Genomic DNA, 13314 nt, shown 5'->3' on the forward strand with positions numbered 1-13314 from the left:
TGCAAACGTGGTGCTAGGCATCCAGATCCTTCCCACAGCTTAGATATTCAGACATATCTAGCCGGCCGCCTGCTGCCCCGCAAACAGCTGCAGCAAGGCCCGGAGTCCCACACGGTGCTGGGAGCTCGGACACCTTGGCCTCCCTCCCCACGAGCTGCACGCAGCGCTGGGGCCACTAGAGCAGGAGACAGGGCTGCAATGGGTATCCATCAGCATGGCCTGTGGGTGGATGGAGGCTACACAATGAAGAGGCCTGTCCCTACAGGCAACAAACAGGACACTTCCTTTGTTCACCATCTCCCAAAGGCACTTTTCAACATTCCTCTCTGCCAAAAAGCTTTCTCCTTTTTTTTTTTTTCCTAGGCTTTAGTCACACTGAGTCTTTTTTTACTGTGCACTCCTAGTTCAATCCCTTTCACTTCATGTTTTATCCACCACCATCACCAAACTGCCCTGTTTTGGCTACAAACTACTCTCCTAATACCTATTTCTTGGCTCAGCTTCAGCTTCCATCAGGCCTTGCTATTCTTGTCCCACATGGTATCCAGGGGACATGAACATTGGATATTCTTAATTGTGAGACAGGTAGCTGATGAGCCAGCAGCTTTGGGAAAACCAAGCACTGTTTGCAAATCAAATTCAATAGTCACCAACAGTCTTTGGTACAGCAGCAGGTAAACGGAAATCACTTGGTGCTGTGTTGCATATCCAAAGTAAAAAACCTTTTCTGCGGTAATATTTCTACAAGTTTTTCATAGACTAGTATAGAGACATCTGGAGCAAATTCCAGCAAGGAGTTTCCCCAGCTACCTTCCCTCCTGTATCAGTGCTCTCAGCACATTTGGATGTCCACAGATGTTGGTGCTCGTCACTGCCATGTTCCACCAGAAGTCCACAATAGGCTGATGTGCTGTACCAGCCCTTTTTCCTTATGATTTTCCGTATTCCCAGTACAGATTAGGGGTTGACCTGTTGGAAAGCAGTTCCGTGGAGAGTGATTTGGGAGTCCTGGTTGACAAGTTAACCATGAGGCAGCAATATGCCCTTGTGGCCAAGAAGGCCAATGGGATCCTGGCCTGTATCAGGAGGAGCGCTGCCAGCAGGTCAAGGAGGGGATCCTGCCCCTCTACTCAGCTCTGGTGTGACCGCACCTGGAGTATTGGGTGCAGTTCTGGGCTCCCCAGTACAAGAGGGACATGGAGCTTCTAGAGAGGGTGCTCTAGAAAGCAACAAAGATTATTAAGGGACTGGAGCATCTATTGTATGAGGAAAGACTAAGAGATGGGCCTGTTTAGCCTGGAGAAGATAAGTCTGAGAGGAGATCTATCAATATGTATAAGCAGGAGGGTTGGACTAGATGACCCCTAGAGGTCCCTTCCAATCTCAACCGTTCTGTGATTCTGTGATTCTTATTAGCTCAGTGCATGCACAACAGCCAAATTTTGCCCTTAGATAGACACATATGATCCCTTTCATCAAAGACACAAGAAAGGACATGAAGAAGTATTTAACAGCAGAATTTGGGTTTCAAAAAGAAAGATAAAAACCTATTAACTGCAAGCTTAGAGACAGGCAAACTGCACAGGTCACTGTGCACCAGCAATGGATGCTGATTTTTTTTTTTAATGAGAATAAACGTCAAGGAGACAAAGAAGTGGGAAACTTTCACTGGTAATTTGTAACATGCTATCTTCAAATTTCAGATATATCTCTATTAATAACCAAATGACTAAGGACCAAAACTTAAGTATTTTCTTCAGAGGGGAAATAAATTAAAGCATTTTGTAAATACTTGAAACATTCAGCATACAAATCAAGTCCTTAAAGCAAAAATTCTCATTTAATATTTTAGTTTTCAGCCTAAGGCTTGATCTTTAGGGCTCCTAACCAAAAAGAACTATTACATTAACTAGCAGCAGTTTACTATCTTATCCTACAGTTTTATTTTACCTTTTACTAGAATCCTGTTATGATTACTTTTTTTTTTCATAATTATATGAAACCAGGATGATTTATACTGAGCAATTTTTCACTCTGTAGCTGATGGAGTAATATTTTATTCCTCTGGGGGGAAAAAAAATCAGAGAATGGTAGCTTTTTTTAATATTTGCATAGGTAATTTTTGATTCTGTCTGACTTGCAAAAAATGTGAATAATAGAATTTAAAACAGTCCCTCTTATTTTTTTTTTGACACACTGATCAGTATTTTACTTCTTGTGCTGCACCTTCAGACTCTCAGTTTCCACAGAAAGCCTCTAATCCGCTCGAGGCAAGGTTGAATAATTCCTGTTTTACACAGAATAGGCTTCACTTTAGCATTTGGGCTCAGAGGGAGGCAATTCTGGGGAAGGGGTAGGCCAGAATAACAAACTTCCTTCAGCTTAAGGCAATTTGTAAAGTAAAAAGGAACATATGTAGCATCTCATGCTTAGAAATTACTCTCAGGCCAAATGATCTTGTTATTTTTCACAACGATCATTTCCGTATTAGAAGTTTGTCAAAATTCTCAGGGAACAGAAAATAGCACTGTGACAAATATGTCATCTGTCAGGAAAATAGCAAGAAGGTTACTGACAAAGTTATGGTTTCAGTCACTGATCTACAGGGAAGGGGTATTTAGGACTTATTCTTCTGGTGTAGTAAAGACTAAAGCAAAAGTTGAGTTTGTTATCTGCTTTATTTTTCAAGAAAGGAAATTTGACTCTCTGTGATTAATGCATTATTTCAGGTAAAAAAGCAAATAACATCTACGGCTATTTTATCCCAGTCTTCAAATTCAGTAACAAGGGCCTTGTGTTGGGTCCTTGTGGATAGGAGATACCACTAAGAAGTGTAACAAATACAATAAAATATCTACCTTCTGTCCCTGTGAGGCAAAAATAAAAAGAGCTAAACTGGAAATTTGTCTCTGTAGCATAATAATACTGTCTACATTGTAACATACACTATCACTTCCTAATATTCAGAAGTGTCTCGCATACAGTAGATAATAAATTTTACATATAAATACTAATTCCAAGCCATCTTTTTGGAACACAAATATAATCTAGGCTCGTAAAATCAATTATGTTAATTTTGAAAACAGATTTCTTTCTCTCATACGAGGAGAGGTAGAGAGCTGGTACGGTTTAGCCTTCTGAAGAAAAGGCTCGTGTGTTTGGGTGGTTATCGCTATATATAAATACCTGATTGGTGGGGAAGAGTAAAGACGATGGAGGCAAGTGCATTTCAGTGGCACCCAGTGAAAGGATCAGACACAAATGGCACAAATCAAAACACAGGAAATTCCATTTGAACATATTAAAACTTTTTACAGTGAGGATGATTGGACACTGTTATATGTTGTTCACAGAGGCTGCAAAGAGGCTCCAATCTTGGAGATAACCAAAGCGTGACAGGACATGGCCCCGAGCAACCTGCTCTAGCTGAATCTGCCTGAACATGGTGGCTGGACCAGAGACATGTGGTGGCCCCCTCCAACGCCGGTGGTTCTGTGATGTAAAGTGCCACTATTGAGTATTTATTTTAGCAAAGTCCTCCAAGTGCCAAAACTTCTCTCTAGGACTGTCTTCCTTATTTGAGCTCTGTAGCCTGGCAAGCTAATAATTAGCTTTGCTATCTAGCATTTTGTGTATTTTCCGTATTGGCAGTACTTGACAAACCCTTGACCCTTGACAAAATTTAATTAAAGATTGTCCACAAGGCCCTTAGGATAGGATGAATTGTGTTTTCCATTACAAGGTAACCATTTCGACCCAGTTTAAATATTTTAACACTGTTAGTAATTCAGATATTTCTTTTCTCCCCTTCTTCCTCGAACCTTCAGCTTCTAGGACACAGCATGAAAGAAGCAACACTAGAAAAAGTATGCAAGTGCATTTATCCTAAGAGCTTTTGGCAAAGAAAGGTAGATTACACCCAGCTGGTGATTCCATCTATCTCCATGGTAATTTTTATATGGGCACAAATCACCAGTACTCATGATAAGTGGGAAATTAGAGTAAAGGACAGTGAAGCTGTTCAAGAAATGACAAGAAACCCCTGAAAGTTACCTCTTGATGCATTTAATTTATTTTGCCATGTTCTACGGTACTACTCTGAGGTATGGATAGTTACAGGAACACTGTTCTCCAGTTGGATCAAGTAAAAATGATTTACAAAATATTAGGAAAAACAATAACAAAAAATATAAACAATTTTTTTTCCAGTTGCATACAATCTGCAAATCCAAAATACTGAAGCCTCTTAAAATCAGTCCTAGGAAAAGTTCATGATTGCTCTTTCAAAACAAGGATATTCCAGTTCTAGGACACTAATGTGGAGGAACCTCCCATGCCAAACTGCTACTTGACCTTTGCTGCCTGAAGGGTAAACTGCATCCATAATGCTTGCACAGAGGTGAGCTGGGTAACACTCTTACGACTTGTCACTGGGAGGTTTCTTCTTAGCTTCCACATCCTTCTTAAAGTCTTCAAGCTTCTTAGCAATGTTAGGAATCTTTAAAGAGAAAATGAAAATAAAAAAACAAGCAAGCAACTTGGCAACTGATGAGCTTCAGCGTGCAAGATGCTTCCTTCCAGGATCCATTCCTTGCACAAATGTTAAAAAACAAGTAAAACTAAGAGAACAGCAGAGGAAAGAACCTCACAGGAGGTTTCAGGAAATACTTTGGACTAGGCAGATGTTGAAGACTAAGTCAAGTTGCTGCAGCCAGGATCACAAGGGAGGAAAACTCATGACTCCCAAATAAAACTGGGAAGTGGCAGCATTGGATTTTAGAAGCTACCTGATTAAATGAGGGGGAAAAAAATTCTCAGGTTCTCATTCGTGTTTGTGAATAAAATCATGCAATTCTTATGGCTAGGTGCACTCCTAGAGCAAAAGGAGAGTAAATCCAAAAGACTGAAGTCCTCTGACTAGATGGTTTGATATTGATAGTACAGGAAGTATCAGAAGTTTCTTCTGATCCCTTCCCAAGGAAAGCTTCTTTCAAGAAAGTGAAATTAAGAATCTAGTCTATGACATACCTCACACTTAAATTAAACCAAGAGAAGTCCACTGCTGTGAGCAGAATTCTTCATGTACTTATAGTTAAGCCTATAGTTGAAGAATTAGGACCAAACTATGATAAGTCATCTTAAATATTATTTAAGAGAGATCATCTTAGATACCAACAATAAAAACACCAGGTTCGTACTGCAGGCCAGTGCTACAAGAGAAACATTTCCTCCAAATCAAAGACAGAAGTCCCCCTCTTGTGGCAATACATTATTAGTGCGACTACTATGCACGTATTGATACTCCCAAACAGGATTCTACAACTACATTTTCATGACTTTTACACTCTTAGAAACAAGCAATAGGACTACTATTAGTCCTGTTAGTGGAGTGACTAGACAAGAAGCATCACAAAAGTTCACCAATGTGCAAGGAGGAAAAATAAGAAACCTGCTAGCAACATGACCTTAATGCCCATGGTAAAAGGTGAGGATAACAAAAATAGTATCTGAGATAATCTCTCAGTTGTCCCATCGACATTTTTTTAAAAAAATTAGGGTAATATAAATAAAATAAAAGAAATAAGTGTATGCTATGTTTCACTAATTTCCCAAGCCTGTAAACATGTGTCATTGCTCTGGGATTTGGCTTGACGCTACAGAACTTAAAAACTTGCACAGAAGACAGCTTCGAATCATCATATTCGACTCTAGCTCTCACTAGAAACAAGTCTCAGTCCAAAAAGAAAAAAAGATTGCACATTGAAATAATGTTCCCAGTAGGCAGCAGAGACTGAGTTCTCCCAAATAGGTGGCGAAACTCATTTTTATCACTGGTAGACAGAAGCCTTGAAAGGTTTTTAACTAACAAATGGATGTTCTTACCAGCCATCTGGTAACACTGTAAGCAGAGAGGTTATGGGAATTAACAAATCAGTATTTTAATGATGGTACAGTCCACGGGCAACTGCCAGACCAACTCTACCTTTCCTGTATCTCTCTCTGTAACTTTTTTACTGATGGACAGCACTATGTAGAAGCTTGGTTACAATATTGCCCTCTAGGGCTGCAGTATAAGTTGAAGACCTAAGTTGAAGACCATTACAGCACAAGCAAGTACAGTAAATTTAAAAAGTCAAACTGGTAAAGGTTTGGGCTTTCAACTTTAACTACAGTTAGTACAATCAGCATTTTAACCAAATAAAAAAGAAATTCAAAATAAAGACTAACTCAATTCTGACTAAGGAAAAACAGCCTTGCATTTTCATTCAGATTAGGTTCAGCTCCCAAAATACAAAGATACTTACATCATAATTCTGAGCTAGATACATTCCAACCACATTGCCAAGAGTAAAGCCAACCTAAAAAGGAAGAAAAAAATAGTTAACATATTTTCACCAAAAGTATTCTGATTACAACTGAATAAATAAGGAGCAAGTCATGGGAAAAAATAAGGAGTTTCAACTCTAGTTATACTTAATTTTGCACCTTCCCTCCTAAAGAGGGATACATTTTCCTTTACGTCATGAAGAAGACCTTACCATCATTTCCAAAATACAGCACTGTTGTGTTTTAAGTATATATCTCCAAAAATATTTAGATGAGGCCACGATCATCTTTGCCTGCTTGCAGGACAGAGAAATTTTTCAAGTGTCACACTCCTCTAGGAGGGAAAGCAATTCCTCTCTTCAAGGACAAGTGATGTGATTTTCACTCAGCAGTTCCCCAAAACCCTAAATCTTATTTTTACCATTATGTTTGTAAGTATATGATGAAACTACAAGCTAACAAGCAAATGAGCTATGCAAAATCCTTTGACTGTTTTGGAAGGGGAGATTAAGAACACTATGGCTTCATTCCTCTTCCTGGATAAATCACTCCATATGGCAGCCGAGGCCAATTCTAAGAAAACTGTGGCCACTTATGGCAGAGTAAGAATATTTCATTTAAAAATGTTCACTGTCCACAAGGAGAACTTTGTCACTAGATATCTTTTCCATGCCCAAAGCAGAATAGCTCATCTTTTCAGTGACTCAGACTCCATGAACACCACTGTTTTAAAAAAAATGCATTAGTCTGATAATTACAGAAAACTAAAATTGGTTGAACTCTGCCATATGAACCACAATTGCAAACAGTGGAGAACTCGCTTGGAAAGACAGATCAGCTCCTTGTTTACCAGTGGTTTTCTAGGCTTTTTTTTTTTTTTTTTCCCAGGATAAATTCTATTTCCAAAGACAGGACAAATTCTTACATAGCAACTTCATAAACCTTAGTGTGTACAGCGAGAGTACTAATTCTAGCGCTCCCTTTGAGTATACCCCTTTATGAGGAAGTCTAGCATTCCATTTAAGATCAGTCAGTTGACAATTCAGGGAGACAGAAAAATCTCACTGTTCAGACCTCAATTACTCAGCGAGCAGAAAACATAGCCAATTAAAATGTGCATGTTAATTATGGAAAAGAAGGGCTGATGGGAGTTCAGGCTTTCCCAATTGCAACCCAGCATTTCAAGATCCATGTTAAGCATGTGTTCATGTTTAACTCTGGATAGCAAAAAAAATACAAGGTTTGCAAGATTATCCCTTTATCTCTCTGCTACAGCCCAAACAAGGGAGAGCAGGAGTCAAAAAAACCTCCCTACACCCAAAGGCAAAGAAAACCCACACACAATAAGCCCTTCTACAACTTTTAGACACTAAACAAGTAGTCTTAATTAAGAAGTGATTTCAGGTAGTAATTGCAACCAAATTCCATTTCGGTGCAAGCCACTGAGTGGAGAAACATGGAAACTTTGACAGTGACTAAGTGTTTTCAGTGGCACAGAAAGTGATTATAAAAGACAGCTACAGAAATGACGGAGACTTTGACATTCATTTATTATTGCATTTTAAGTTGGGATAAGAGAGTGGGATTTAATTGCTAACTTTACAAAAACATGCAAGTCTCCTCCAACTTACAATAGTTGATCTCATCCAGCTCCTTGCCAACATTTAATATGAAATGTTATCTCGCTAAATTATTTCCCCCCTCCACCTCAACAAAAAAATGAAGATTATAGGAGAGCACTTATTGCTTGTAGGTATAAGCAGAAGGAAAAATGGGAGACTGACACTATGCTTTGCTAGAACACAAAATAGGATCATTTCCGTTAGGTAATTTACTTCACACATCTGGTAGTAAAAATACCCACACTGATAAATTATTTAATTAGAGTAGCCAGGCATCTAACTTCAAAAATCCAGACGAGTGAGTTTATGGGAAAATACAAAAAAGAAAGTAAAAATGAGAAAAGTATACAAACCTTTCACCTACTGATTTTCAACACAACAGTTGGCAAAGAGGTTTTGAGGGGATTAAAGGCAGTAATGAAACATTACTTGCCTTAATTTTTACACACATACATATATACATACTTATATACAGACGTGTGTGTATATGTGTGTATATATATATATATATGTACATATTCTGATCTCTGGTGAAAAAATTTTTAGAGGTGTGGAAAATGTATAAAGGCTGAAGCCATGACTCTTACAAAAGGAGGCAGGCACGCTGAATTTATATTTATTAGACAAGGTGAAGAGGACGTTAGCCTGAGCAGCTAAGATACACTAAGTCTTAGACACATTAAGGGCACAATCTGGAAAGGAAAAAAAAAATAGGAGGGGGGTAGAACCTTCACATTTCAGAATACTCAAAAGATGACCTGTTCTGCCACAAGCAGAACCACATAACAAGGTAGCTACTGAGGACAGACGAGACCTCAAAAGGAAAAATAGATAAATAAATAAAGCTGAAAGAAGACCCAGGACGGCAACGCGCAGGGCAGAAGGAAGGACCTGGCGCGGGGCGCCCATGGCGGGTGCGGCCACCCTCTCGACGCCACCTCGGCACCGGCCTCCCATGGCTTCGCCGACCGGGATGCTCCGTGCACTTGGCCGGCTGCATTTGCCCAGCGGCAGAGGGGAAGGCAGAGCGGTGAGTCACGGCACAGCAGGCGGCCAAGGGCGAGCCCCGAGCAGGGACGGGGGCGCGGCAGCCGCCGTGCCTGGAAGCGCCAGGGGCGGCCGGGGCTCGCGTCGCACGGCGCAGCGCGCTGGGCAGCGCCCGGCTCGCAACCTCCTCGCCGGGGCCCAGCCGGGGCGCGGCGGGCGGAGGCGGCCGTTCCAGGAGGGCTGGCGGCCGTTCCAGGAGGGCTGGCGGCCGCGGAGTGCCAGGGCACAAAGCGCGGGGTCGCCCGCGCGGGGAGCCGCCATGACGCCGCCACGGCCCCGCCTCAGCCCGCCGCGAAATGGCGGCGCTGCCGCCCGCCGCGCGGAGCCTTACCAAGAACTGCAGCATGGCGCCTGCCTGCCTGCCTGCCTGCCTGCTTCCCTGTCTCACGGGGAAGGCGGGCGGGCGGCGGCGGCTCCTCTTCCGGATCGCGGTCCGCCCTCGCCGCCGCGGCGCTGGATGGATGGCGGCCAGGACGGCCCTCCCCTAGCGCCGCCCGCCCGAGGCAGCCGCGCGGGGGCCGCTGCTCGGCGCTGGCTGTGGAGGCTGCTAGCAAAGGGCTGTGGTTGGGGAGGGAGCAAAATAAATAAATAATAATAATAAAGGGTGAGGAGGGCCTGCGTGTGTAGAAGCATAGCTGGGAGAGCCATGGAGGTGATGCTCTGGCAGCGCGCAGCACCCACTGGACTGTGTCTAGGATAAGGTGCCCAGTTTTGGCCCCCTGGTACAGGAAGGAGCAGGGCAAAGGGGAGCAGGCACAGCGGAGGGCCGCAGGCAAGGTGGGAGCTGGAGCAGCTTCCCTTCGGAGCAAGGAGAGGCCGGGGAAGAGGAGGCTGTAGGGGCACCAGTATCATAGAATCATCATGGCTGGAAAAGACCTTCAAGATCATTGAGTCCAACAGCAAACCCATCACCACCATGTCCCTGATGCCTGCTAAGCCATTTCCCTGAGGGCCTCATCTGCACATTTCTTCAACACTGCCAGTGATGGTGACTCCGCCACTTCTCTGGGCAGCCTATTCCAGTGCTTCATTACTCTTCCCATGCAGACATTCTTCCTAATGTCTAATCTGAACCTCCCCTGGTGCAACTTGAGGCCATTTCTTCTTCTCCTATTTTCAGTAGTTATTCTGGAGAAGAGATTGACTCACACCTCACCACATCGTCCCTTCAGGTAGGTGTAGAGAGCGATAAGGTCTCCGCTGAGCCTCCTCCAGACCAAATAACCCAGTTCCCTCAGCCGCTCCTCGTAAGGTCTGTGCTCCAGCCCCTTCACCAGCTTCGTTGCCCTTCTTTGGACACGCTCCAGCACCTCCGTGTCTTTCTGGTAGCCCCAAACTGAACACAATATTTGAGGTGAGGCCTCAGCAGCGCCAAGTATGGAGGGAGTCCCCTGCAAGGGGGTCACTGTAAGTGTGTAGCCAGCCCCACAATTGTATGCAGTGAGAGGATGAGAGACGATGGGCAGGAGTCAAAACAAGAGATGTGCGGGATAGATTTAAGGACAAGCTTTCAGGAGAGCTTCAGGCAATGTCACAGGTTGCCCAGAGAGTTTGGAAGTCTTGGAGGTTGGAGGTTTTCAAGCCCCAGCTGAGTAAAACTCCATGGACTGTGGGTCTGAGCTCAGAGCTGAACCTGTCTTGAACAGCATGTTGGACCAGTGATGTCCTGAGCCCTTTCCAACCCAAATTATCCAGTGATCCTATGACAGCTTTCAATGAGCCCATTTTCTTTTTTTTTTTTCTTTTTTTAACCAATGCAATTAGAAAAATGAAGAGCAGCTGTCCTTTATGAAACACTCTGTTTGGGTTTAATTTCTTGTAACGACTGCAGTCAATTAAGAGATTTGGGTACTAAATGTCAGTTAGAGACCTTGTTCCTACTGCAAGTCAATAAAATCTCCAACCTCTTATTGCAATATTTTAGAAATCTCGTTTTCACATCCCATTTCAAGATGAAAAAGCCATGGTTATTATGGACTGCTAGGCAACTCTGCCCTGAAACCAAGTTTAACACAAATGTGAGCATCCATTCCCAGATAGTACAAAAACTACATCTAATCAGAATATATACAGAAGGGGCTTCTTGCCCCTTCCAGGGCTGCTTGGTGATATAAAGGAAAATCTTCTACTCATCCTATGAAAGGTTGTAGAGAGAGATACTGAGTGACTTTCTTTTATAGTTATGGTGATGCTGTAGCAAGGAGCTGGAAGTAGAACTGCATTTTCCTGCATTTCAGGTTGGCACTGTTCTTCTTTGGCTCCCTGAGCCAAACCTAGTGTTCAGAAATTTCAAACAGGGCTCATTGATATGACACAAGAGTCAGGGTTGAGATTTCCTACTTTGAAGTACTTCTTGCCTACTTTCTAGAATGGTGCTCCCCAAAACATTAAAAAATACTTCGTTCAGGAAACCGAAGGAATCATGTGGTACTAAGTATTTTCCTAATGCTGAGGCCTTCTATATACATACACAAGATCAGAGTCCCGAGGAAATTATGGACTCTAGCCTGAGCATATGACAGGAAACAGAAGGAGAAGACAGATCCCCTTTTAATAACAGTAATGCCCTCACAGTATTGCCACCAGGAGATAGGATCTTCCTGTTTTCTGCTCAATAAAATATGTTCTTATTACACTCAGACTATATTGAGCATCTTTTAGACAGCCTTGGCTCAAGAGTGCTGCACACAGTTTTCCTACGTGCTGTGAATTTCCTCTGTGACATTTAATGAGCAGCCAAAAATCATTTTTTCTTATAAAATGAATCCATTGCATTTACATCAACTAATGCTGAATTTGAGTTAGAGACTATAGAGGGTGGTTATGGTAGATGGTGTATGTTACTGGAAGAAGCTCAGTCTGGTTTTCACAGCTATAAATGTAAGAGGCATCTCTAGCTAAAAATAAAGAAAAAAAGAAGAAAAAAAATGTGTCAAGGACAACCTTCCTTTTTTGAGCGATCCCCCAAATTTGCCTTTACCTCCGACTGTAGAGTCTGGCAGACAGGCAGGACTCACTGCCATCTTGGCACTGACTGTAACTTGGGCGGAGCGTATTTATTTAATCTTGGAGAAGGGAAGGAATCAGAAGGAGACATGTTGAGACCATTTCCCCAACATCACTGATGTCATTTTGGTCAGCTTTCCTGTAGAGGGTGGAAGGTGCCCCTCATGTCCTGTGACACCGGTGTTGTTTCCCCTGCTCATCGATGGGTCAGTTACGTGGCCTTCTTTTCATTTGCTTCTCATGTTTCATTCCCTGCCTCTCCACGCAGAGGATGACACAAGTCACAGTCCTCCTCAGGCTTAAGGCTGTCTCAGTCATCTTGCTTTTTTTAGGCTGCTGCTGTAGAGCTGTCCTGTAGAGGACTCTTGTAGCTGCCAGCAGTTTCCATAGAGACTGGTAATAGTGATGTGGAGAATTAAGAGGGGATGAGGAGCAGCAGTCAGAATAGAAGTGCACTGAGCTGCTGTGGCATAGCTGACTCCACACGGCTGACTACTGCAGGGAAATCGGGATCAGTGAGACCCACAGTTGATTTGCAGCATCTTTCTTTTATCTCCTTCTACCTTGCCATCATGTACATACACTGTATGAAATGGAGTCTTGTATGTAGGAAGGTAGTTGGCCCAAATCCATAGGTGGCAACATCTGCAGTGTAAACAAGCGTGTGAGAGTCATGGAGCAGAAGTGAGATCCCGGGAACTATTGCAGGTGTTCCAAAAAAAAAAAAAAATCTGAAATGCTGAATTTTGTGTGAGTTCTTCAATCAACTGCAGAAAAGACATGCTGACAGTCTGATAATTTTGCATGATGTATGTGCACTGACAAATTATAATGACCATACTCATGCATGTAGAGAGCAATATCTGACTTTTAGAAAAGCACCTCGTAACTGAGAGTCGTAAGGAGCAAACTGCTTAAAACGAGAAGGTTGGAAAACTCATCTTTTAAAGTGAGATGCACATAAGTACATCATTTGAAATACATTTGCTACTGGGTAAGACATTCTCTTTTACTTTACTCAGGTGCTCTATGGGTATAGTCAAATGCACAAGATATCCAGAAACCTTGTTTGTCAGGAATTACTGGCCACTCTACTGTATTTTCAATTGCTAAATTATATTTAAAAGTGCATTTGTGTGTATTTGGTATAGTGTTTTACATGCATGTGCTTGCATATATAACCCACGCTATGTGGGAATGTGTTTGAGAATCCCTTTCCTAAAAGGACAGTAGTTAATTTACCATTTGAAAAAATAGGTTTGCTAACTTAGCACATGACAGGACAAGACAATTTTGTATGCTAGGCCCAGAA

General features: G+C 42.5%; 1 protein-coding gene across 1 annotated transcript; it reads right to left on the reverse strand.

Moving 5' to 3' along the window:
• Positions 1-4049: 4049 nt before the first annotated feature.
• On the reverse strand, positions 4050-9469 carry STMP1 (short transmembrane mitochondrial protein 1). The gene is made up of 3 exons (XM_088528410.1): positions 9328-9469; positions 6306-6359; positions 4050-4498 (listed from the first exon to the last, which is right to left on the reverse strand). The coding sequence occupies exons 1-3, from the start codon at positions 9340-9342 to the stop codon at positions 4418-4420; spliced, it is 150 nt and encodes a 49-aa protein (XP_088384536.1). The 5' UTR covers positions 9343-9469; the 3' UTR covers positions 4050-4417.
• Between the last annotated feature and the right edge of the window lie 3845 nt (positions 9470-13314).

This window comes from Tinamus guttatus, unplaced genomic scaffold (assembly GCF_059628265.1).
Source record: "Tinamus guttatus ecotype Peru unplaced genomic scaffold, ASM5962826v1 Tinamus_guttatus_pri_ptg000308l, whole genome shotgun sequence".
NCBI lineage: Eukaryota > Metazoa > Chordata > Aves > Tinamiformes > Tinamidae > Tinamus > Tinamus guttatus.